Source organism: Penicillium taxi, assembly GCF_028828555.1.
Source record: "Penicillium taxi strain IBT 34144 chromosome Unknown utg000001l_segment0_segment0, whole genome shotgun sequence".
Taxonomy (NCBI): domain Eukaryota; kingdom Fungi; phylum Ascomycota; class Eurotiomycetes; order Eurotiales; family Aspergillaceae; genus Penicillium; species Penicillium taxi.
The window spans coordinates 4,560,700-4,584,490 of record NW_026643203.1 but is presented as its reverse complement, the minus strand read 5'-3'; the positions used below and the strand labels follow the sequence as shown (position 1 = coordinate 4,584,490).

Below are 23,791 nucleotides of genomic sequence, written 5' to 3'. Positions count from 1 at the left end.
ATATCTTCTATAGGTGACCGTCACGCACCCCTGGTTTGAAGTCGTCGCCGATCACTCTCAGATGAACCTTCTGCCTCAGTTAGTACTTAGTTTAGTCTTATAATTGACGTTAATGGGTGCTCACAATACGATTTCCCGGTTTACCAACAGGATTTGCCTTGATGCCGACCACGACTGTGTCTTGATCCATAGGGCTGAAGATCTCGATGAACATGACGAACTAAAGTACAGTGAATAAGTGTTCTTATATCCTCCGAATCATATTTATGGCCTTTTTTACAAAATATGCAGTGACTATAATGTATAATTAGCTAAGTAAACTAGCTCTATTTCAGACTAGCGTAAGGCATTATTAAGGCATTAAGGCAACTAAAATACCCATATGGGACCCATACCCAACCCATGCACATGTCTATTTCGAAGCTAATATGTAGAGAATTTTCCACCTATTTAATTATCGCATTCAACAGAGTCATTACAAGAGCTTGCACACTCGATTCACCAATGTCGAGGCTAAGCAGGCAGTCAACTGGCCCACCCCAAGGAGGAAATACGGTTGTTACTGATGCTTCCGAATATTTATTTAGGCTAGTTAGGAAGGATTTTCTGATCGCGTCACATATAAGCCCACTAAAAACAGCAGCAATGCCCTTTAAAGAGGCATGCTCAAAAATCTCCTGTGAGTTCGCAATATCTGTGTCGATTCTCCATTCGCCTTACAAAAAGCGGGAGTGAGCTGTAAAATATTGGTTGACTTAACAACTTAGGGCGGGTGCTGTGTACTCTTTTTCGACTTCAAGACTGGCCTGGGTTCAATATTTTCTTTTTTGTTTAATGGTTACCCTAGGTTTATCAGTCAAGTTCCTCTAGGATCATAAGAGGACTATATATAGGGCAAATGATTACCTTCCAAAAGGCCTGCTACTCGTGTATCACCCATAAAGCTAGGAAATGAAGGATTATTGATTATAGGACGATATTTTTCCTCTCCCAGCTTACAGGCGAGCGCACTACGGTGACTATTACTCATGTCTCTGACATTATCTTGACCAAGAGCAACGGCGCACGAGCGCACACCTTATAGCCCACAGTTTTGACGCACTTCGTGAAGAAAGAGTCGATATTTTCGATGACTTGCAGATTCCACTGGATGATTTATAAGAGAAAACGCCTCGGAAACCTGCTTGGACTCTTTTTTAACTAGATGCCAGTCAATTCCCAGTCTATAGGCTGTGCTCTCTACTTTCTTCCAAGCTTCTGTACTGGTAAGTGATTTCCGAGGAAGCCGTCGTTTAGTGCGTTAGACCATGATATAAAGCGATAGAGATGAGATGGAGATACGAAAAAGATGTGGGGGATAGATGGAGGGAGAGATGGAGGTATTCTGAGGCGAAGTACGATGAGGTATGGTGAAATGGCAAGCTCCTCATGTCAGAGCCAGCCACATGGCCTGAGCAGAAAACTTCATAATATATATCAGACTTCTCAATTTATGATCGAGGGTTCATACTTCCTATGTGAAGTAGTTAAACGCCTCTATTATATATGACTCTGCACGCAGAAAAATCAGCCTCGGCGCTAGATTCACTATAATGATTTTCTGGTGGTGTGCGTATCATGGCGCCTAGGTTTGCTATAAATTAGCTAGAGCTACTATTCAACATAAAATAATCCGGTCTTATTCGGGGCGATTACCACTGATTCTAGAAGCGCTTCAGGCCAACTCGAGGCATTACCCAGTGGTCTTGCAGAATCCAAGAAAACATGCAGTAATCATTCATTGCCTTGAAAAGTGGCTATGTGCAGATGCGAAGGCTCATAACTGTCAAATGGAGGTCGACTACCAAGGAATAGTGGATTCTAGTGGGCAAATGAGAACGCAGTATGCGTACCAAAGAGTGTATGTGTATAGATTGTAGAATGGAGGAATCCCATTGTGGGATTCCAATGCTGACTAAATTAGACTAACTATAAATGGAATCGGGCCTTTGACAGATTATCAACTCCGTGACACGTGGTTGTACCACGTGACCCACCAACCGCATACCTCACGATTCCACCCCGAATTGTTACGTTCTTCAAGGATTTTATAAACAGCATGTGCCTAGCTAGTTCTGAATTCAAGATTGGCTTTAGCCCTTCACAGAAGCAGTACGTTAAAGGCAAGGCTTTAAAAACTTCATCTGATCCATTTCTCGTTCAACCTATAGACTGCGACGGGCAGTTTCCTCTAGCAAAATTCCACTCTAGCAAGGTCGCACTATCAATTCTCTTGGAAAATACCAAAATTCATCCCAAGAATCCTTACAGTGATCGCTGAGCGCTAGGAATTAGAGCCAGAACTGGTGCCTAGGATCTGGCTATTAGCTCCTATGCAGTTCTAGAAATTTATTCAATCTCAAGGAATGAATCTACTTTTATGGTATCACACTGTACTTGATTGGCTAAGGCGGCATACGAGATAGATTGGAGTTTTCCGAATAGGTGTTCAAGTAAGGGTGACGAGAGTTTGAGTGAACTGGATCAAGTCTTTTGAAGATATTAGTAGTTGGTAAGATATGTACGTACCGAATGACTTGATGGAGTAAAAAAAAACGCCGCGGCTCATATGCTATGGTTTAAAGATGGCTAGATTAGCCTAGATATAGAAGTCAATCAGAGTCAGAAACATTTGGATCAGTTCACGTGGATTAACCCACCCATCAGAGCCAAATCTGTTCCCCACAGCAGATCTGTGAGGTTTGTCGACCCGTCAGAAGCAAGCACACTTGTGTCATCCAGATCATCTAGGACAGCCCGAATCCATCCTGCTCGACCAGACGCATGGAGAATCTGGGCAACAGTATGATGTATCTCAATTAGTTCTGGAGACGGCAAGGGAAACCGCGTGCCATGGGCACTAAATGTTACGCTTGTAATGTGACGAATCAACCTTAACTTCTGTGGCTTCCAAAGATGTATTGTGTATTGATTTGGAATTCGCGTGGCCACAAGTGAGAAATTAAAAGCGCCGAATAGATGATGTATAGCGACGTCCATTGTAATTTGGTTTCGGTGATCATTGATATCGTTATGCGTGAATCGTATAGCCAATGAATCTAGAATTGGGAAGCATCGTCTTAGTGTGACCCAGACTGCGGCTCTTTCTCTGGCCTTTGCATCACTCTTGAAGACAGAAAGGGAAAACGGGAGAATATGACAACATTGAGTGTTACATAGATCACCCGGGGTGTTTGGGGGGTTATTCTCTTCGTCTCGCGCAAGGGTGATGGTGCACTTATTATCATCTCGTAAGAGGCACTCTGCCTTTAAAATTTTAAGGCGATCGGCTGTTTCTATCATCTCTGAGTACTGGTTCTCGACTTCTGCTTGCGCTCCGGGCCGAGGGGATAGAGGGGTGGTGATCGGAGTTCGGCGAGCCATCATGGGCATGAGAACCTGATGTACCAATGATATCATATGCTGTTTGAGCTCAAGATCTGTCATTTGGCTAATGTCTCTTTCCATGAGGATTCTCCCTTCACGGGGGAGATGATCGAGAAATGCCTGAAGGACTTGAACAGTATCATCTTTATGATCTGACGCTTGGTACAGCGCAAGGCGGGGGTGCAGAGGGCGGGGAGGAGGGGGGGGATTCATCTCGCCGGAAGACGAAAATCAACTTCTAATATCTAGGTAGCTTTGCTACTTCCTTTGAAATTATAGAGACGCGTTGAAGGTCGGAACCAAGAAGGGAAGTAGTGACTGAATAACCAATTGAATAATCAGAAAGGGTGGATTACGGAGCCAGTAATCCCAAAATGCAAATTGACCGCCTTTGACTAAAGACCCACTTTCATGTATATTAGTCATAGTATCTGGCCAATAGAGGAGCTTTATCTTCTGATAGATTCAGGCTTTAAGGCATCTTTGTGAAGGGCTAAAGCTAATCTTGAATTCAGAACTAGCTAGGCACATGCTGTTTACAAAATCCTTGAAGAACGTAAACAATTCGGGGTGGAATCGTGAGGTATGCGGTTGGTGGGTCACGTGGTACAACCACGTGATAGTTCACCAGTGTCAAATGGAGGTCGACTACCAAGGAATAGTGGATTCTAGTGGGCAAATGAGAACGCAGTATGCGTACCAAAGAGTGTATGTGTATAGATTGTAGAATGGAGGAATCCCATTGTGGGATTCCAATGCTGACTAAAATATACTAACTATAAATGGAATCGGGCCTTTGACAACCAGGATTCAACCTGTTACACAATTGAATTCGAATGGCGTACGATTAAGCTGACTCTCATCCCCAGAAAGATGACTAGAAGTCCGAGAAACTTGAAGGCTGAGACATAGTGATTAGGTATGTGTACTTCTAGCAAGAGATGATGGAAATCATAGAGGACGTACGCTTTTTTTTGCGACCGTATGCCTCCAAACGAGAGATTTCAGACGCGACGAGATCTACGCAGATCTATCACCTATAACCCCCTTTAAAAGTAGAAATTTGTAGTTGATTGGCTATCTATATGCAGGTTACTAGGGTCACCCGCGAGTCACCCGCAAGTCACCCGCAGAACCGATAGACTTAGAAGTGGAAAAGTCTAGTTCCAACTGGCTTAGGACCTTTAAAGACTACTCTAAGTCGTCCATTTAGCACTTTTGCTTGAATATACAGGAGCGCAAATAAAAGACCTAGAGGCCATATAGATCCTGGATCCATAAGAGAAGGAGAATCCATGATTAAAGGTGAAGAGTGTAACGGCGTGGGTTGCAAGAAGGCTGAGGGAGGCAATGGACTCTCTACATAAGCTGGCTGAACCAGCTGTCAGGGAAGCAGGGGTTCCCCGGATAAGCTAGTTAGAGATTTGCCACTTCCTGATGTATTTAACTCTCTGAGGTCTTTGGACTCTTGAAGGAGTTCAAGAGTTGTTCTTGTCCCCAATTTACCCTAGTGGAATTGAGCCCTATGGGATACCACACCCACACCTCCGTCCTCTGGTAGCCTTCTCATAATAGTTCTTCTCTTGTTTACGGTAGCCCAACCGCATTGGACTCAAACCCTTACAGATATGCAAGTATGAGAAAAATGAAGGGAATTGAAAGGAATAGAGGAAAATGAGAGGGAAGTTTGGTAGTGTTTTTCAGTGTTTTTGAGTGTTTTTGGACGTTCTTCATAGACCTTGGGGCTTCTATGAAGTAGGTTCTTAGCAAGATGGTGTAATTCTCGGCGATTGTTCAAGCCTCAAATTATCACGATCTTCTCCTTCGACTGAGATATGGCAAGGACTTAGCGAATCTAGAAAAACAGCTTTTGAAGACTGTTCAACACGCTCAAGCTTCGTAAATGCGTATGTCCTGATCTGTACGTCTACTGATCAGTGTCGGTTGACTAGGTTATTACCGAAGCAGACAGCTATTGATATCGTTTCTGTACATATATAATAGGTGTATGCATATTGGGTAAAAGTGAAGTGTCATTCTAAAATGCTCAGATGAAAGAAGATATAGTAGCTGCCATGCCAAGATCACATGATCTTGGTATGTTGTCAAGTCGACTGGTTCAGACTGGCCAATCATTCAAATGCCACAAATGAATGAAAATGAATGAAACTGAATTACTAAACTAGGGATGAAGTTCGCCTAAAATAGTGATACAAAGTGGGTAATGCAAACCCTACAAACCAGGCCAAATCAGGCTAACTAGGCCCAATCGAGCCTAAACCACCACCCATTTGACATATGTCAGCTGATATTCGTTCCAACAATATCATATGCATGGTTCGAATCCCATAAACCCTGCGAGAGCCAATTAATTCATAGGCGGCGATAAGCAGTATAGACGGTGATTATTCAATCATCTTACCATCATTCGGCTTCTCCGATCCCCCTGGTGGTGTAACAGGCTGGTGCCTGCTTTAGCATTCGTGTCTACGTCGCTATCACATCCACCACATGACGGGCCTAATCAATAGAAACGCTTCAAATACTCCGTACAGGAGCTACGGCCCCGATCTTAAAGTCGCGGATCCTGTTAAGTTTCTCACGTCACGTATTATCTGCCAAAATCCCGTGGTTATAACGTGAATTTACCTAAGAGACTTGTCACCTCATCACACCACCTCACTGAGGAATATCTACGAATAGTGAAGTGTCTACTTCACTTTGATCCCTGCAGCTTATCATTTTCAGATTTCTTATCACATTTTTCTAATAGGCCAGGAGAGATTTTGTGATACAGGCTTGTAGTAAATTTATAGTGAGGATGGCGTTTTTCAGTAACACTTTCAACACCAGCTAGTCAGCGTCGCAGAGTTGATCTTGGCACATCAAAAGACTTAGATGCGGCCGAAACAGAGGGAGATTGGCCATTTTTAATAGCTTGAATAGCTAGTACAGCCCTTCCCTCCTGTTCCACCAAATTTCTTTGCTTTTCAGTTCGAATTGGGGGCATGATTAGGGTTTGAAAATAGTGCGTTGAAAAACTAGTAAATATTTAGGTGGGGTGGCCGCGCAACCCGGAATCACGTTAATTAGTTGATTCCCCCATGAATTCAAGCTTGAGCTTCAACCTCACACGAGAAAACACTGCGAACGTTTATACCTCCTACCCATGCTAACTTAACAATCCGGAGGTTGCTGGCGTCTACAATCTAAATATAATCCTTTTGACGCACGGTCTTTTGGCATCCAAGAAAATGTGCAGTGATTATACATTAGCTAGCCTTAATGGGTGGCTATGTGCAGATGGTAAGGCAGCACATTGCTCACCCCCGGTCGCGCGACGTAAAAGCGGCGCTCACCCATTGCTCACCCAGGCGACACCCACCCGACTATTTTCCGCGTTTAAGCCACACGCTGGTCAGTTAGTAGTATGGTGGGTGACCACATGCGAATCCTGACTGTTGTATGTTTTTGTTTTCGCTTTTCTTTTACTTTGTTTTCTAGCATTTGAGAACAGCTCACAAAATGTCGAGCTCTAACCCAAATCCTTCGATTCGACGAATCCCAAGCACTAGCAGCACCGAAGAGATCTTGGAGATTGTCTACGCCGATGGAGTTATTATTGAAGGCGTTATGAGTTCAAAGGAAGTCCAAGGCTTGAATAGAGAGATCGAGCCCCCGATGTCTAAGACTAGCTTCGGCTCAACACATAGCGATGACTAAATATCGACCTTTCACGGATCAAAGACCAAGCGCCTCACCAATCCTGTCATATTTAGCAGGATATTCTGCGACACGCTGCTAGAGAGAAACCAGGTGTGTGCCATTGCCGAGAAAGACTTTAAGGATGAGGCTAAGAACTACTGGATGAATACCGCGCAGGTGCTTGAGATCAGTCCCATCAACCGCCTCCAGCCTCTCCATCGTGACCTGAAAAATAATGACCCCTTCATCGCCGTCCATCTTTGAAGGTCCGGAGACCAAGATCAACTTTTTGATTTCTCTGTCCGATTTCATGGAGGCAAGTAGCGCTACGAGAGTCATTTCTGGTAGTCATCTCTGGCCTGACTTTGAAGACTGTGGCACATAGGAGATGACGGTTTCCGCTGAAATGACAGCCAGTGATGTGCTCTTGATCCCCGGAAAGACGATTCATGGTGGTGCCAATGGATTTTAACATCGGGATCTTACTTTCAATTTTTTCACTGAGCTATTTGACCCTTGAAGAGGCTTATCCGTTCTTGTTCTCTATGGACACTGCGAAGAAGGTTGAGTCTGCGGGCGCAGAAAGTGATCGCTTTCCGGATTTAGTATTCTAAGGAAAGTGCTGTATTATGGCAGTGTGAATACAACGAGGATGCGAATTATATTGGGCTGTAAAATTAGGTAGTTGAAGTAGCTTTATCTCACAATCATTTTACCATGTCCCAACTGCGCGTGCTCCCGACGAACAGGGTATTCAATTATCATCTTTAATAATATACCGATTAATTGAACATCCTGACGTCTGGAGTGTAGTATTGTTGTTGTAGTGGTAGTCCAGTGGGGAAAAAAAGAAAAAGATAACTCCGATACGGGGAATCGAACCCCGGGCTGTCCTGTGAAAGAGGACGATGTTAACCACTACACCATGTCGGATGTTGATAGAGTCTAATGCAGACAGACTTGAATATAAATCAACCTTGGAAATGCTGAAAGTAAATTCAAACTGTAAACAAATCGAATCCCATTTCCGCCAACACTTTCTCGCCAATCACAAAGTAAATACTCTTTCTGTCGGCTTTTGCGCTATCCCTCCTGCGCCAAGCAGCGAAGATTCAAGAAGATTTAGAGAGTATATTTGTTTTCAGAATCGACAAGGTTCTAGGAACCATTGTATATCTTGACATGTTGAGGCAATCAGATAGGCCAATGAACTTGGAATCAATTAGAAAGCGCTAGGTGCTAGAGAACAACAGCGAGCCACCCAGACTGAGTTAGGTCCAGCAATTTACAGCATATCATGGGTTGGCAAAATTGTCTACAATTCAGATAAAGTAGAGATATAGTGGAAGCCACAGCCACAACGACAGAATCAAGATGATTAATCAAGATCTGAGTAACTAAGTCGATATCGGGAATCTCGATTAGATTAGCTTATCAATAGTTATTAGTGGGGACGCATTCAACGAACTTCATCACTAGAATTAGTAGTGATAATTGATACAATAATTCTAAAGTACAATAATCAGTACAATAAGTGTGTCTTCATAAAGGTATATATGAAGACCAATCTCTCATCCTAAAGCCCCTCCAAATCAATTGTACTATTCACCATCTCTCAACCTTAAGAAAACTTCAATCACAATGTCTTCAACCAACAAGTCCCTCCTCAGCCACAACGCCATTGTCACAGGGGAACCCCGTGATATCAGCGACGGTATTGTCCTTGAGCTCGCCAAGCGCGACACAAACGTCCTGATCACATATAACAGCGCCGGCACCCAGGAATCCGAAGTTATCAGTAACCTGAAGGCCGTGGGCATCTAAGCAATATCATCCAAGCCGGCGGCAGCGATTGCACGTCACCGGGCCGTATCGTCGCCAAAGCCGTAGAGCTTTAGGGCCACGTCGACATAATTATTAACAACGCCGGCGCCGGTCATGACTGCCTGCTCCAAGATGATCCACGAAATATGGGACTAGAAGAAACAATAGAACGTCATCATGCTGCTGCACCTAGTTGTTGTGGTAGGATGTAAAGCTTCGTGTATTTTCACTTTCGTATCGGACAGAAGTTAAAAAGGAGAACTTGAGCCCGATTCGAATAAGTTAGAAGAGGAATGGATGAAATAGCTATGGTGAGGTCACCAGGTTGAAGCCTATGGTTGAAGAATATTAAAATGAAACATGGCGCCAGAATAGAGACAAAGAGGCTTGCTCCCGGATAAGAAGGGAAAAGAGAGCGTCCGGTGCAAAGAGTGCGAGGAATAAAATAGATGAGTTGTTAAACACGACTTGGTAATGAAAGCTAAATGGCCATTTCTGCCTTCAACTTAGCCAATTCCGCCTCCTCGTCGTCCTCCTCGACTGTAACGTTGTGTACTATGCAATATTAGCAAAGGATTTGGTTTACAAGGGGTCGCGGGTATCCACTTACGCTCCGTATTTCCAGCAGCCGGTAGCCCCTCCAATCGAGAGTGAACTGGAACAGGTCCAGTCTTGGTCATGTGCTCGTCCAAAGCTTTTTGCTCCAGCGCTTCCAGCTCGTCGTCCAAATCGCCCTCGTCCAGCTGCTCTCCAATCGGAACGCTCGTGATAGCGTCGCCGATTTCCTGGCTGAGCTGGTGTTGTTCCCTGAGATCTTCCCTGTAGAGCGAAAACGTTATTAGTATCAGTCAAAAAATATAAACGGGGGAAACAGTGCTACGACATACATAGTCTTATCGACCTGGTCAAGGCTCATTCCACCGTGGATTTGTGCCATCGCAGAACCAGCCTGTTTCATGGCCTGCAAAGTCTCATAGTTGATATTGGCCGCTTCGATCGAGTATACTTGTTGTTCGAGTTGCACAATCTGAGCCGATGTCTGCTCCAAGTGCTTTTCAAGCCCCTTCTTCCGTCGCAGTGCAGCTTTGGCAGCTGTATTATTTCGAAGTTAGAAAACTGATCGAAGATACTAGTACCTGTGGCGTTGGGAAACCTACCGTTCTTATTTGTGTTGACATGCTTTCGTGCTGCGGTATCTTGTTCCTCAATCTGCGATTCAAGATGTTTCTCCCGCTTCTGGAGCATCTCCAGTTGACTCCGGAGGCCTAAGATAGCATTCTTAGGCGCCTCTTTCCGCTTCTGAGTGGCGCCGCCTCCAAACAAAGACCACATCGTGAAGAGCGTTGAGGAGTGTGAAGTAAAAGAGAAGAAATTCTAGGAGAATGGCTGATTCGAAAATATTTCAGGCAGCACTCAGAATCCAAGGGATTATAGCGCACCCGTGGGTTGGCTGATCAGACGGAGATCGGGCAGGCTGCAGCAAACTTTCCGAATTGAAAGATAAGAGCGGGCCGGATGGATGGCGGGGGTGAAGAGTGATGTCGAAAAAAATACCGGATTCGAGTATCGAGCTCTATTCGTAGAATTTGGGATCACACGGTTGGAGTGTTGCGCTGTGGTCTCGTGGATGATCTGGAGGGGATCGTCTTTCCCCTCGCCGCAGCTATGACATACGCTAGTTGATATGATCACGTGACCGGATGATGAGATTGTTCGCTGCGAGACAACGACTCGTCTTTACAAAGACCGGGATGAATGGGCCGCGTCCCTCTACCTTTGCGTTTCTCTGTGATCTACCATACCTACCGGCAGATTCTAAAATTCGGGTTCTCGGGTGGTGCGTACTGAAAAACTACTGATTGATTTACACCTGACTTATATGATGTAGTGTCCGGCAATATAATGTCATAGAGGGCCAGCTCATTTTAGAGCACAACTATCCACGCAAAAGGCCAGAGCCAAGCATCGTTGCTGTAGAAATTCATGCTGTTATCGAGGATATCACCGCGGAAGAGCTGAGTGTGGGCTCGTGGCTGAATGTTTTGGGTTACGTCCGCGACTCTATAACGTCCACAGCGTCCTTTTCTTCCAGTCAACAGACTGTCAATTCTATATCTGCCAGAGTGCCTCCTCGTCCGGTATACCTTGAAGCTGTCATGGTTTTTCCTGCTGGTGCCATTCAGCTAGGAGAGTATGAGCGCATTATTCGAAATGCTCAAGACATCGAGCGCCGACTTAGATGATCGAATGAACAAACTGCCAGCTTTATTTGGAATATAGAAAGAACGAATCGTTTTATTGAGCTTTTAGTGTCATAAATATTGAATAATCTAAAGATGCATAGCCCATACCAAGGCGTCATTGACGCAGTAGCCATTTTTCAAAGTACCCCAATGCAAACCTTAGGATGGAAGAGGAAATTCCAGTGCTAGGACTATCTATACATGCTTCTCCACGTCATGGGAATCTGGCTGCATTCGAGCCAGTCTACGCGCACGCTTGGCATCGTCGTTCTTCTTGTCGTCCTGCATTCGAGTGATCAAATTACTCTTTTGACGAATGATATGGCCGTATTTATAGAAAACAAATGGAATCGGAGCAATTAGAACCTCCAACAGACCCAGGAGAGTGCCAGCCCAGTTAGCACCTAGAGTGGTATACATGGACGAACCGGCCAGCGGCAGCACACCACCCAGAATGCAGCGGATCACAGAGTTGCCAGCTAGTGCAGAGGCAGCATACATGCCATAGCTGTTGGTAAGGTAATTTGAGGCGTAGATGAACACACCCGTGTTACCAGCACCAAATGGAATTCCTGCCAGAAGAGGGACGATCCAGTGGATCGTTTTCGGGGCGCAGGTCCAGGCGAACCAGAGCTCACCGACTGGAATTAGAATGGCGCAGATACACATGAACGCTACCATGGCTTCTGGGTAGACTCTGCCTGTTTCTGGGTCTTTTGGATGACTGTTGATCAGGCGGCGGACAAGTGGTTCGCAGGTGATGGTGATCATGGATCCGATTCCGATACCGAGGAATGCTAGACCGGATATACCAAGAGACCAGCCTCGGATCTCGCCGAAAACTATTGGGTAGGCCACAAAACATAGGTACAGGATACCGTAAACGATGGCAACGTAAATATCCCAGAAAATGCTAAAAGACGTTAGAATAAAGGCGTTAGAATAAAGGCGTTGACTATTTTATCTCTTCATTTCTTACCAGATCGGTTCGGTTACTAGCATGACAAATGGCCGGCTCAGATTCAGTTTGAGAATTGTGGTGATATCATCCTTTTGGTCGTAACGAGACCACCAGCGAGAATCACCAGTCTCCTTGCGAATACGCGCAGCCTTCTTTTGAAGAATTGTCGGAGTGTAAGTTTCCTTCAGAATGACAGAAAAGCCAAAGGCAACACCTGATAGTATGAGCACGATCCAGTCCATCCAGCGCCAGCCGAGATACTGCGTGACAAAGCCTCCAATGATCGGACCAATCACTATTTTCACGTATTAGCTATGCACCATCTTTCTCAAATGAAACTACCAACCTGGTCCGTTCAGCGGTCCAATACTCCAGACCGAAATAGCCATGCCACGTTGCTCGGGCTCGAACATATCGGATATCATGCCAGGAGCTGTGGAAATCATGACACTACCAAAGAAAGCAGCAATGAATCGAACAACAATCAAAGTCACGACTGATTTGGCCAGAGCACAAGGAATGACTAAAACCGTGAAGACGAACAGACAACCAACGCAAACGGGTTTCCGGCCGTAGACTTCACTGAGCGGTGCCATGAACATAGACCCAATGGCCAGACCGAATAGATAAAAGGTCAAACCCAGATCAATAATCAGTTTCGACTGTCCGAACTGAGCGGCCATTTGAGTCGCACCAGATGTATATGCTGTTGAATACAAAACCCTTGAAAGGTATTAGCTTGCGTTCGATAGTCCGAGTACCGGAGGCCTACACAATGAGAGTATTCCAAGACAAAAAAAGCAAGGCCATAGATGTGTAGCCCCGCTTCCAATTCTTGGGATTCTGAGGATCATCCGGCCCATCGAAATCAACCTCGAAATTCGGGTCGGCGGTCATATTCGTTGGGATGGTAGTGACTCGCTCAGCTAGCGACATATGCCCCGATGCACGCGTCGACTGGGCTGTCAGTGACGGTCGACCCAACGCATCATGATCGGTCTGTGTATCTACCGAAGACAAACTCTCTCCGATGGAATATGTGTCTTGAGCGTCATTCTGACTATCAGAAGTCTTGAAGTGTTCATGTTGAACAGCGGGTTGGGCATGCGACGACATTACGACATGAAGTTATTACCCTATCTTCTCTTTTAACAACAGAGAATTGAATCTACAAGAGAGATTGCATCGAGGACGAAAAGACGAAGAGGCAAGATAGTTTTTCAAGTTTCGTGACTCAAAAAAAGAATGAAGATAAGGATTGAGAAAACAAAGTGGGTTCAGAGATTACCGCTGATAGCCTTGAACAGCCTGACTTTCTGACCCGACTAAATATTTCTGACTAGCGGTAACTAAATCATCGGGGAGGAACCACCAGTGGGAGCCTGTCGCACTCTACCGACCAAATGGCGAACACAGTTGAATAGCTCTTTGTAATTCGATGAACTAGGATATAAACTCCACATTGAAACCCATCTCGTTGAGAACGGAAGATTCCCGTGAGGGTTTTCCATAGTTATGGGGTCAGTATCAGACCCCATCAGGACCGTACCGCAGTGGGACGTGCCGGTTTGCCGAACTAATCCCCACCCGATGTCGGTTTACTATGAGAGCTTAAATACTTGATCTCAGCACAATTTCAAATTCATGATCCTTTAGGATCTGACACATGAGTCTGGCTTACTAGTAACTTATATCAATATCTGGTTCATGAAGCAGCCCCGAAGTAGGATCGAAGGAGGCCGATATCTCCAATGAATGGCGGCTTATGACCCCGAGAAAGCGGAAGTTACAGCGAAAGTTACAGCGGAACTATTCCGATCGGCACGGATATTAGGCTAATGATATTGAACCAATAATCTTACAAAATACGAGTAGTTTATCATCATGGATCAGAACCCTGTACTTCGTATCCAACTTCAACTCAACCTCTCCCATTAGCATTTATCAATAGTTGTCAACTTCAAACTCACCAATCTCATTAGTTTTTCGAAAGATGTGCCAAAACCAGCGGTCAAGGTGGCTCTCGTTTACCTAACCGAGCCGTCCTGAGCTGTAAGCGAGGCTGCAGAAAAGTCAAATATATCCGTTTCAATCGTATAGAGAGATATGGATCAAATTCAATATGGGTTCTCGACTGAACAATTGAACAATTTAGAATTTTCTATCTCCATACTTCTCTCCCTATCGAACTTTATAAAGCATTGGAACTCACTGGAGTGCCGAAGTTTACGGGTAAAACCAGGAACAGGATCCGCAGACCCGCAGTGGCTTCATATTGACAACACTAAGGAGGTTGGGCTGACTTCAGAGCTCCTTCTTAACCGTAGATTTCCTTTCTCGTGTACATCTGAGAAGGAAATGATTCATCCCTCCAACACTGCTCTACAATGCTGCTCATTCTAGCCCTGGTCTTGGGAACTGGGTTCCTATACCTATACCATGTGAATTCGGCAATGAGCACAACCCCAGAAGAGGCACTGAAGTTATCTCCAAAAAGATGGACAATAGAGGAGATAAAAGAGGTATACAAACGGTGTCAGGAGAGCCCGGTCGATATCACAAAGAGCCTCCCGCCAAAACAGTCGCGGCGATACGTGGTGGTTGGTGGATCCGGTATGTTGTCTGAGTTATATGCGTAGTAGACATCCAAGGTGCGCAAGTTCTGAGGCTAAGCTAAGGTAATACAGGTCTGGTTGGTGCATGGATTGTCTCACATCTACTAGCTAGAGGCGAAGACCCCCAATGCATTCGTATCTTGGATCTCCTGTCGCCGACGCGGGAAATTCTCGGCCAGGGCGTAACATACGTCAAAACTAACATCGCCAACGAGCTAGATGTAACCGCAGCCTTTGAAAGGCAATGGTCGCCATCTAGATCCCAGCTTCCTTTGAGCGTGTTTCACACGGCAGCTATCATTCGTCCGCAGGATCGATTGGAGATATTCTTGCCACTGTCCACGAAGGTGAACGTCGAAGGTACACGCCATATCCTCAATGCTGCAAAGAAGGCCGGTGCCACCTGTCTCATCTCTACGTCTTCTGGCTCAGTTACTCTCCAACGGCCTAGATTCTGGATCGCTCCGTGGTCTAAGATTCCTGAGCATGTTGTGCAGGTTATGAAAGATGATGCGAAGATTCCACAGAGCCACGAACAGTTCTTCGGTAATTATGCTGTTACTAAGATTGAAGCTGAGCGTATTGTTCGCTCGGCTGATGATCCGGAGTCTGGTTTTCGTACTGGTTGTATTCGTCCTACGAATGGCATCTATGGACTTGGGACGGAGCACTCTAATACCATCACGGGCATTTATCTGCGCCGCGGAGGCTGTCCAACGTGAGTTATTCGAACATATCGAAAGAAACACACTCACCTTTGAAATAGTTGGATTCGCAATATCTTGCACAGTTTTGTCCACGCAGAAAACGTCTCTATCGCACATTTGCTCTACGAACAACGACTCCTAGAGCAATCAGAACCCGGATCAAAACTCCCCAACACCGGAGGCCAGGCTTTTGTAGTTTCAGATCCAAATCCACCAATATCTTTCGACGACCTCTACAAACTGATAACAACGCTGTCCAAAACACCCGTGTCATTCCTGAACGTACCGCCAGCTCCCTTTCTGCTCATGGCTTATCTGGTCGAGCTCTACGCCTATGTGAAATTCAAGTATCTGTCATTCTTGCCCGCGTTGGCTGATGACTTGGATCAGATTCAGCCGGCGCTCTTCTCTATTTCGGATGTTTATTGCATTGCTGATCACTCACGTGCGACGTTGGCGCCGGAGGATGGGGGTTGGGGTATGACCCGCCGATCACTACTATTGAGGGTATGTGTCAGCAACTTGTTGATTGGAATCAGAAGGCTGAGGCGAAGGTCTGAACTGAATTGAGTTTAAGGCTGTGAGATATAATGTGGAATATGATGTAGTTGTTAATTAATATTGTGTTTAATTTTCATATCATATGTGGTTAAAATGCCCACTCGATGATTAAACCACTTAAGTCTTCCTGGCCGCGCTGATGAGAGGTTTAACCGGCATAAGTCAAAACCGATACAAGTGTATGTGATTTGACTGCGAGATCATTGTCGGGGCATTTATGACGTTTGAAAGCATGACCCGCATGCCCCAACTGAAAGCCCTGACATTCAAGGCCGGTAAAGCTGTGTTTTTCACCCCTTCCCCGTGATAGAAAGAGATACTCCAAACTACACAGGGACTCGAGAACCACATCCAGTCAGCGCCGGCATTGCATAGGGGAGAAAAAGAAGGTTAGAAGCCCAGATTTCTGTGGCTTGGAATGGTTCATCGGCTCGGATCGTACAGCTCGCACAAAACAGCAAAAGATAAAATCAAAGCTGCTCCTGTTGCTCCTGTATTTGGCGCCTCTGACCCATAATCTGCCACTTAATTCCGTCCGTCGCTAGCTCCACACTCCGAAGAGAGCTGAGTCCGGTCTGCCAAGTTTGATTCAGAGCGATCAACTCTGCCTGAGCATTCTCTTGCGCAATCTTTCGCTCCTTGTTCACTTCCTCCGTAGCCTGCTTTGTTTCGGCAAGTTCCTTCTCAATGTCGCGAAGAATGTCTTCTAGTTGAGAGTTGCCGATCAGCCAAGCATTCTTGCCGTTCTCTTCGAGAAGAGCAAGGTTCTCATGTCGCTTTGAGAGGTGCAGGCTTGATGCATAGGCTTTTTGAAGTGCTTGGCGCCATTCGGCCAGATTTGGTTCGTCTGAGCTAGTCGGGGCTTCTGGTGCTTCGTAACGACTAAGGTCTATTCCGCCGGTGATCGGTGTCCCGGCCGTTTTGCGTTCAATTTCTTGTTGGATGAGGGGAGAAAATTTGAATTCAGGAGCTGCTGGGATGGAGGGGTGGAGTGTTTGACGGTGTTCTGGAGATAGCTCTGCTTTTATGAGCTGCTCTGCGCTTTGTCGCTCGGAGGTTGAAAGCTCCGCGTCGACATCTGTGGAAATTAGTCACCGAGATAAAAATGGGTTGGTAGGAGGTGTCCTACATGGTAGAGAGTCGTGGGACTCAGTGATAAGAGGCATTGTGATTGTGTATGAGGACTTTCAAGTGATATCAAGAGTTGGTTTTAGAAAGATGATGGGCGCGGGCGGTGAGTTTGAACGAATCACGTGAACTTATATTTGCGCGCCAACATTCTATTTACTTTCCTTTCATAAATTATTACTCTGTACGAAGTAATATTCAAGTTAATTTATCTGTTATGTTTGCATTAATCATTTTGTTCTATCTTCTTATCGCATCATTATGTAATGCACTCTTGACATACCAAATAACAATCGAAAATTCAAAAGGTCCAAGGGGAAGCTTTTGTTTTCCGTGAAGAAATAAATATTCACCATTGGAGTGACTTTGCAAATACTCTCTGACCTGCATCTCGAAACTCACACCTCATGCATTAGCTTTCAGTTCTCTCAAACTGCATCAAACCTCGCCCTTCTCGGGGATATATACCATGTGGCTAATAAAGACATTTTCTCATTCATGAAAAGACCAACTTGATCGCTACTCAGAAGTCTTTTTCCTCCTGGAGAATCATGATCCATATCACCTTTCATTCAAAGTCACAAAGACTAGGATGCCAAACTTCCAAGCATCAGTGAACAAAATAAAGTCTTCAGGCAGATTCGTTTTCCTCGACCAGACCAGATACAATCTGACAAAAGACCTAACAATTTTGGGATCTACACTATTTTCTCGCATCATTCCCATTCCGGCAGGAGTTCGCAGTCGAAAGTCGCACGGTTGACTTCAAAGATATTCTAAGGTGGACAGTTGATGAGTCATGACCATAATGCTGCCCATAAGCCAGGTCTTCCGTGGCCTAACGCTCAATATTCAACGATAGCTAGAGACGAGCCCCATCGACGGATTGCAATTTTCACCCATTATAGCCCGAGAGCTAGTTTGTGGTTTATGGACTCGAAACATAGTGGTAGTAGTGATGTTTCAACTTTATTCGCTACATATCTCAGTCGTGAGCAATATTGGACGAATCCTGCGGTTGTAGCATGGACATTTGGTCAAACGCATTCTAATTGTGCTTTTACTGATACGGGACAGGAAAGCTATTATATCCAGCCAAAAGGGCTATCGCTTGATTTCTGCAAAACACTTCAATCCAGAAAGGACTTTTAGGATTGGAGAATGTGGACAACATATTTGAAATCGAATAAAAGAATGAATGAAAGCGAATGAGAGGCTGAAACTCCTCTTATCCCAAGGCTCGCTTCTTTTTTCCAATCATGACCCTCTCTTGCCCAATTCTCCTTTCTACAATCTGATATCGATAAGGCTGATACCTGCATCCAGTGTCACAGTTGTGACGTGATGGGCGAAAAGGATCCCCTGGCACACCTGGTCCTGCTGGGCCTATAGGCTCGACTGGGTGATGGAAGGAACGGATCCACGAGATCGCATAGGCAGGATAGTCATATCGTCTAGATTTAAATCGCGATCAGCCTGGTTGTACTGAGAGAGCATCATCGCATACGTGTCTACACTGTTACAATCGCCAATTTCAGGCGCCTAGAACGGCATCCAGGGATCAGCAAATTATTATGATTAGAAAATGAAGCCTGGAGAATTCTGCAGATACATACTTACCTCCAGGACTAATTATTCAATTTTGAATCAATTGTTTTCGATATTCATAAACGAACGATGTGAGCCTGTAGATAATATACAGAGAAATGATTTACCAGGTATACAGAATTTTTGTTTTTTTAGACATACGTGTTTATACTACGTGTAGTTGTAATATTGGTTTAATGTATCGACATCGGCTGTGCATACCTAGGCACTATAAGTTAAAGATCCCAGCTGAACTCTAGTTTGCTTTAATCCTTGCCTTGAGTTAGAGTCTGATAATTTTGGTATCTATGTTTATTGAATAGTCACCTGCACCCATATTAACTTATGGAATATGCATAAAAATATCAGATCGATGGAGAGATATCCTCATGCGAACTAATGAGCTTCAGATAAGGGCTAATGAACCAGTGAATTTGGCTCAGTAGTAGTAAGGCTGACTTTGATACACTCCTATACTTATTTAAAGCCTATTTTAAGCGAATGACTAGCTCGCAGGGCATATATACGTGGCGTAACTAACACGTCAGCTTTTGATAAACTGTTGCAATAACGACTCTCTCTTATTGGATTAAAAGGCTGAGGCTTCATCCGAGAAGGCCGGTACCCTTGCCAAAAGTCGTATCACCCCTCTTCTAGAGGTAAATACTACATTATTTGCTGCCGATCTCTTCGGCCTCTTACACGAGATTAAAAGCTCAAACTTCACTTTCCTCTCTTGATGTATTGTTCTTTTCATGTTTCTATAAGGCATTGATTCTTCTCGGAAATCATGTCGCGAAAGACAAGCCAGCGAAGAAAGCCTGCAAAAAGATGGTCCTTATACCCGACACTTCATCAAGATGTGATAAGTTCACTTCAAAATGACCAAGTTTCCTTAAAGTTTCATATGGCAGATGACCCAGAGAGCTGTATAAATCAGTACGACACCCATATTATGGGTCAATTTGAATGCCACAATCGAGCATGTGCGTCTAGTGGGTGGTCGAGCAAGAAGATTGCGATCACCATACGATTGTACCCTGAATCTGAGTATAATGCAAGGGTATACTATCAACGATGCAAGGGCTGTAATCGCTTAAGTCGGCCTCTTCTCGATGAGTCTTATACTGATCGGGTCACCTACCGTATCAGAAAATGGGTTGGGATTGAGGTAGAGCCACCTGTCTACCACAAAAAGTATGGTCCGCCTCATAACAGCACACTATGTGAGGGCTGCAAAGAGGGTCATTGTAAATCATTGGAGACAGATTAATGTTGATTTGTCATACCTGGTTCAAGTGTTCTACTCAGTGTTCTGTGTTTCTGATATCTTGAGATACATTTTCTCATGGGTTTTAGGTCAATCCTCATTGTCAGCGGTTAAAGTACATACGCTTACCTATCAGGCCAGATTTCCTTTGAAGGCCGACAGGAGTTCTTACATACTAAGAAAAATGACTTTCTCACTTTTTTCTATCTATGCATACCCTCTGGATTCGTATATCTAGGGTTGATCTCGAAACATGACTCTAAATGTAGGGGTGTTGAAAGTAGTAAATTATGACAAAAGACTTCAGCTACATAGTAGCTACCAATCATATGATAGTATTTGTAAGTTATCACTGGCCATCCACGTGCACTTTTTTATGGAGCTATAATCGAGAAAGCAGCTGGGCGTTGTAGAAATTACTAAACCGAGAGACAAAAGATGAGCTGAAGGGATGAAATATGTCTATGGATGAATATCGCTAGAGAAGAAATATCCGCACAGCGTGACTCACGCCAGCTACTTTCATTATATCGTGTACACTTACAGAGTAGGGTACCTAAGGCATCTAAGCGGGGTTGCCCGCAATCGACTTAGTTGATCTAAGTTCATTCATATTATAGACTCTAATAGAGTCTCTAAACCGGCATATCTGCGAACCGACACTTGATTTTGGTTTTGATTCTACACAATCATCTACCGCCTCTCTCAAACTGGAGCTAATACTCAAAGTGGCGGATATTTCTACGCAAAAATCTCTCTCACACCATTTGTTTCGCAGCAAGTGACGAAACAAGGGACTAAGAGGTGGTTCATTGTTCAATTCCAAGAGCAAATAAGAAGGGTCATTTTCACTTACCACCCGTCTCCGTCGCATTCGTATCAAGTCATTCCTCTAGATGGAAACCCCTGAGCTCGTATATTCAGTCGGCCAAACTTGGAAGAGTTTCTGTTGCCGCTGCCCTAGTTATGGGCCAAGACGCCGAGTGTTTCATCCAAACATTCCAATGTTCGAATATATGGACTAGGGCTTGCCAGCAACCTTGAAATTGTTGTTGCGACTTCTATATAGAGCAAGCATATTCCTTTATCGATCATCTTGCTTTTCATGTTTCCAGCCTGTAAGGATCTCACTCCATAGGTTCGACATTGATAAAAGTGAAATATGATGCATTGATTCTGGGTCACGTTCATGGCATATTGATAATCAATTTGTTCATTCGGCTGTAAAAGTCATCATCACACAAAGAGAAAAATGGAAACAGAAAAAGATAGATCTGTAAGTCGTTCGTTCATTCAACATGATCATCTTTCTAGGCCACAACTCCCGGATTTCGTCAGGCTGGTCCTTGGGCCATATTCATAATTTTCCCCGGGCAGGTTTGTTACCTGGGTGCTAAATCAAATTCCAGTCTAGCAGTCAAGTTCGCCGTGATTGTTACTGATGCATTTGTCTTTTTCAGTCAACCATTAGTTCCTGTGAACTATCTCACTGCGTATTCTAAGTCAATAACTTACTCAAATCAATGGATGTACGAACGTAAGGATGTCCATCAGCAGTGTTGCGACATTGGCATTCAAACTCCGTGTGACTTCGAAGACTGCAATTGATGCATGAGGTGGCATAACCGCCGCTGGACATGCGAAGTTAGTAAAAAGGATCGATCTGTCAAGGGGACAAGTTTTAGATACTTTTTTCCGCACTTTCCGGGCAATTTAGTTAGTATATTTCAAATCTGTAGCTAAAATGATAATATTGTACTCTGCATCATACCTTGAGCTTTCCCTTCGAGTTCCTGAGGCAGCGGTTCAGGTCAAGAGTAGTCTGTTGAAGAGTGCCGTCTTCAGTCACTTGGCAATCTGCGTGGAGAATTGTTCCAAATCCATTGATGTTTTCACAAGAACTTGCAAATTTGGAAGAAGCAGACGTAACAATTGCAAAGATAAAGATAAGTCCCAAAGTCTTCAAGGAAAAATACATCTTTGTACTTATGAATGTTATTGGAGTGACTATTGGACAAGGCTGTCATGAGATTGATATTGGTGGAACTAGCTATATAGGTACGCATAGGGATATGCTGCTATTTAACTCTGGGAGTATTGTTATTCAGCATCTGAGAATACGTAGCTCTGGAACTCTTCGAGATGACTTTCGCATTCCATACCCACATAGAAACTTGCATTGAGCCTTGCTTCGACGGGCTCAAAGCTCATCATGGGACTTATCTCTGAGACCCTATGATGATTTTTGAGGTCATAATGCATTTGATTTAATGCGGAATGGCGTTCTTCTCTTCAATAGGTAGAAAGTAGTAGGTATTGATGAACAGTGCCGTGCGCTTAACATATGTTGGGCATTAAATCCATGCGGAGATTGATCATGAGCTATCTAGGTAGTTTACAAGGACACTGAGACGCTCAATAGTGGACTCCTACATCTACGTTTCGTTGTAAACAATGATATAGAGATTTGTTGCGAATTTTTGTGTTGACCACGCGCTGGAATTGACGAAACGGCTATAGAATCAAACCGTAGACCCTCGTGGACTGACTCAACAAGATTTCTTTGACAGTTCCTTGCATCTGATAAGCATTGATAAAGTGATTATCACAGCAAGGGGTAATGATTTCTTTCGCACGAGGCACAGCCTTATGGGCCATATAGATAACGATTATCTTGAGCTTCGAAACCTAGTCAATAGCAGGTCTCTGAGAATGCAGTGAGTGTACTTATTATGGGGTAGTACATGGCTTTGAATCCAATGTTACATCCTATCCGGAAATCCCATGGCTTCAAGCTTGAATTTTATCCTCGCCGTCTATCATTCCTAGCCTGGAAAGCTTTTAAAAATACAGGTTCCTGTATGCCCCTTGGTTAATATTCATCGCCAGAGCTAGAACCTTGGAACTCAGTGCGCTAAAATTTCATCAAGCCTCACGGCTACTTAGCTATATTGATGCTTAAGTATCCTGTAGCCCTGGTGTACTGCGCTTTATTGATGCTAAATCACACTCATAGAAACCACTCCGCTGATAAGTGAAAGGAGCCCGTAAAGTAAATTGAAAGTATATAGCATAATATAGGTAATACGAAGGTAGTACGAAGGTAGTACCGAGGTTTCAAGAGATATCAATCTTGAAGTGTTTGAACGTGGCTTGGAAGATTAGTTAACTACCTAGTATAGCGGGGAGACAGACTGGCGGTGTGACTTGACTAAGCAGGGTGTGTATATAACTAGTTAACAAGTGATATATTTCAGATGTTAGACCATCAGACTTCTTCTCTACTTCGGAGTAGTAAATAGGCGCATGTGGAGACTTGGGAAGGAGAAAGCTTAGTAAACCTGAATCACATTCTAAACTGAGAGTATTCACCACCACTTACTATTTATAAAAATCAGCCCCACTCAATATAAACTGATGGCTAAGGCTGAACTGGATAATCATTTTCCGGGGCACATTGTAAAAGCTTATGTGGACGGGATCTAGCACAGGCCTTTCCCCTACGCCTAAGTGGAGAAACGAGTTCCTCAGTAGTGGATATAAGCTTTTCACAAAGTTTGTTAGAATTAGATTTCAGTTTGAAGGATGAAGCTAAATCCGATAAAACGTCTCTGCCATGAGTTCGGAGTATCTTCGGCATTTTTCCAAGACCCAGAGGCGGTTTCAGATCTTGCAGTTTCAGAGACGCTTCAACACTGAGACCTTGAAAAGTTAAGTTACTAGATATCAGAAAAATATCTACTCTGACTGAATCCGACCTAGGT

The 23,791-nt window shown here is 44.3% G+C and overlaps 9 protein-coding genes across 9 annotated transcripts; 4 read left to right on the top strand and 5 right to left on the bottom strand.

Annotated features, from left to right (window-relative positions):
* Positions 1–2,676: 2,676 nt before the first annotated feature.
* N7495_001634 (HNH endonuclease signature motif containing protein) lies at positions 2,677–3,639 on the bottom strand (the record flags this gene model as incomplete). The annotated part of the gene is made up of 1 exon (XM_057204304.1): positions 2,677–3,639. The coding sequence occupies one exon, from the start codon at positions 3,637–3,639 to the stop codon at positions 2,677–2,679; it is 963 nt and encodes a 320-aa protein (XP_057068377.1).
* A 3,312-nt stretch (positions 3,640–6,951) lies between these two features.
* Positions 6,952–7,395, top strand: N7495_001633 (uncharacterized protein; the record flags this gene model as incomplete). The annotated part of the gene is made up of 2 exons (XM_057204303.1): positions 6,952–7,041; positions 7,174–7,395. The coding sequence occupies 2 exons, from the start codon at positions 6,952–6,954 to the stop codon at positions 7,393–7,395; spliced, it is 312 nt and encodes a 103-aa protein (XP_057068376.1).
* A 1,377-nt stretch (positions 7,396–8,772) lies between these two features.
* On the top strand, positions 8,773–9,167 carry N7495_001632 (uncharacterized protein; the record flags this gene model as incomplete). The annotated part of the gene is made up of 2 exons (XM_057204302.1): positions 8,773–8,943; positions 9,030–9,167. 2 exons carry the CDS (start codon positions 8,773–8,775, stop codon positions 9,165–9,167), a joined length of 309 nt encoding a protein of 102 aa, XP_057068375.1.
* Positions 9,168–9,436: 269 nt separating this feature from the next.
* On the bottom strand, positions 9,437–10,287 carry N7495_001631 (ESCRT-III subunit protein SNF7; the record flags this gene model as incomplete). The annotated part of the gene is made up of 4 exons (XM_057204301.1): positions 9,437–9,510; positions 9,566–9,774; positions 9,843–10,047; positions 10,113–10,287. The coding sequence occupies 4 exons, from the start codon at positions 10,285–10,287 to the stop codon at positions 9,437–9,439; spliced, it is 663 nt and encodes a 220-aa protein (XP_057068374.1).
* A 419-nt stretch (positions 10,288–10,706) lies between these two features.
* N7495_001630 (nuclear telomere cap complex subunit Ten1) lies at positions 10,707–11,198 on the top strand (the record flags this gene model as incomplete). Its single annotated transcript, XM_057204300.1, has 2 exons — positions 10,707–10,792; positions 10,844–11,198. 2 exons carry the CDS (start codon positions 10,707–10,709, stop codon positions 11,196–11,198), a joined length of 441 nt encoding a protein of 146 aa, XP_057068373.1.
* A 195-nt stretch (positions 11,199–11,393) lies between these two features.
* On the bottom strand, positions 11,394–13,275 carry N7495_001629 (MFS transporter; the record flags this gene model as incomplete). The annotated part of the gene is made up of 4 exons (XM_057204299.1): positions 11,394–12,111; positions 12,178–12,454; positions 12,506–12,882; positions 12,932–13,275. 4 exons carry the CDS (start codon positions 13,273–13,275, stop codon positions 11,394–11,396), a joined length of 1,716 nt encoding a protein of 571 aa, XP_057068372.1.
* Positions 13,276–14,546: 1,271 nt separating this feature from the next.
* Positions 14,547–16,028, top strand: N7495_001628 (putative 3-beta hydroxysteroid dehydrogenase/isomerase family protein; the record flags this gene model as incomplete). Its single annotated transcript, XM_057204298.1, has 4 exons — positions 14,547–14,772; positions 14,847–15,492; positions 15,541–15,959; positions 16,021–16,028. 4 exons carry the CDS (start codon positions 14,547–14,549, stop codon positions 16,026–16,028), a joined length of 1,299 nt encoding a protein of 432 aa, XP_057068371.1.
* Positions 16,029–16,512: 484 nt separating this feature from the next.
* N7495_001627 (pre-mRNA-splicing factor SPF27 family protein) lies at positions 16,513–17,208 on the bottom strand (the record flags this gene model as incomplete). The annotated part of the gene is made up of 2 exons (XM_057204297.1): positions 16,513–17,120; positions 17,172–17,208. 2 exons carry the CDS (start codon positions 17,206–17,208, stop codon positions 16,513–16,515), a joined length of 645 nt encoding a protein of 214 aa, XP_057068370.1.
* Positions 17,209–21,754: 4,546 nt separating this feature from the next.
* Positions 21,755–22,005, bottom strand: N7495_001626 (CVNH domain-containing protein; the record flags this gene model as incomplete). The annotated part of the gene is made up of 2 exons (XM_057204296.1): positions 21,755–21,760; positions 21,799–22,005. 2 exons carry the CDS (start codon positions 22,003–22,005, stop codon positions 21,755–21,757), a joined length of 213 nt encoding a protein of 70 aa, XP_057068369.1.
* Between the last annotated feature and the right edge of the window lie 1,786 nt (positions 22,006–23,791).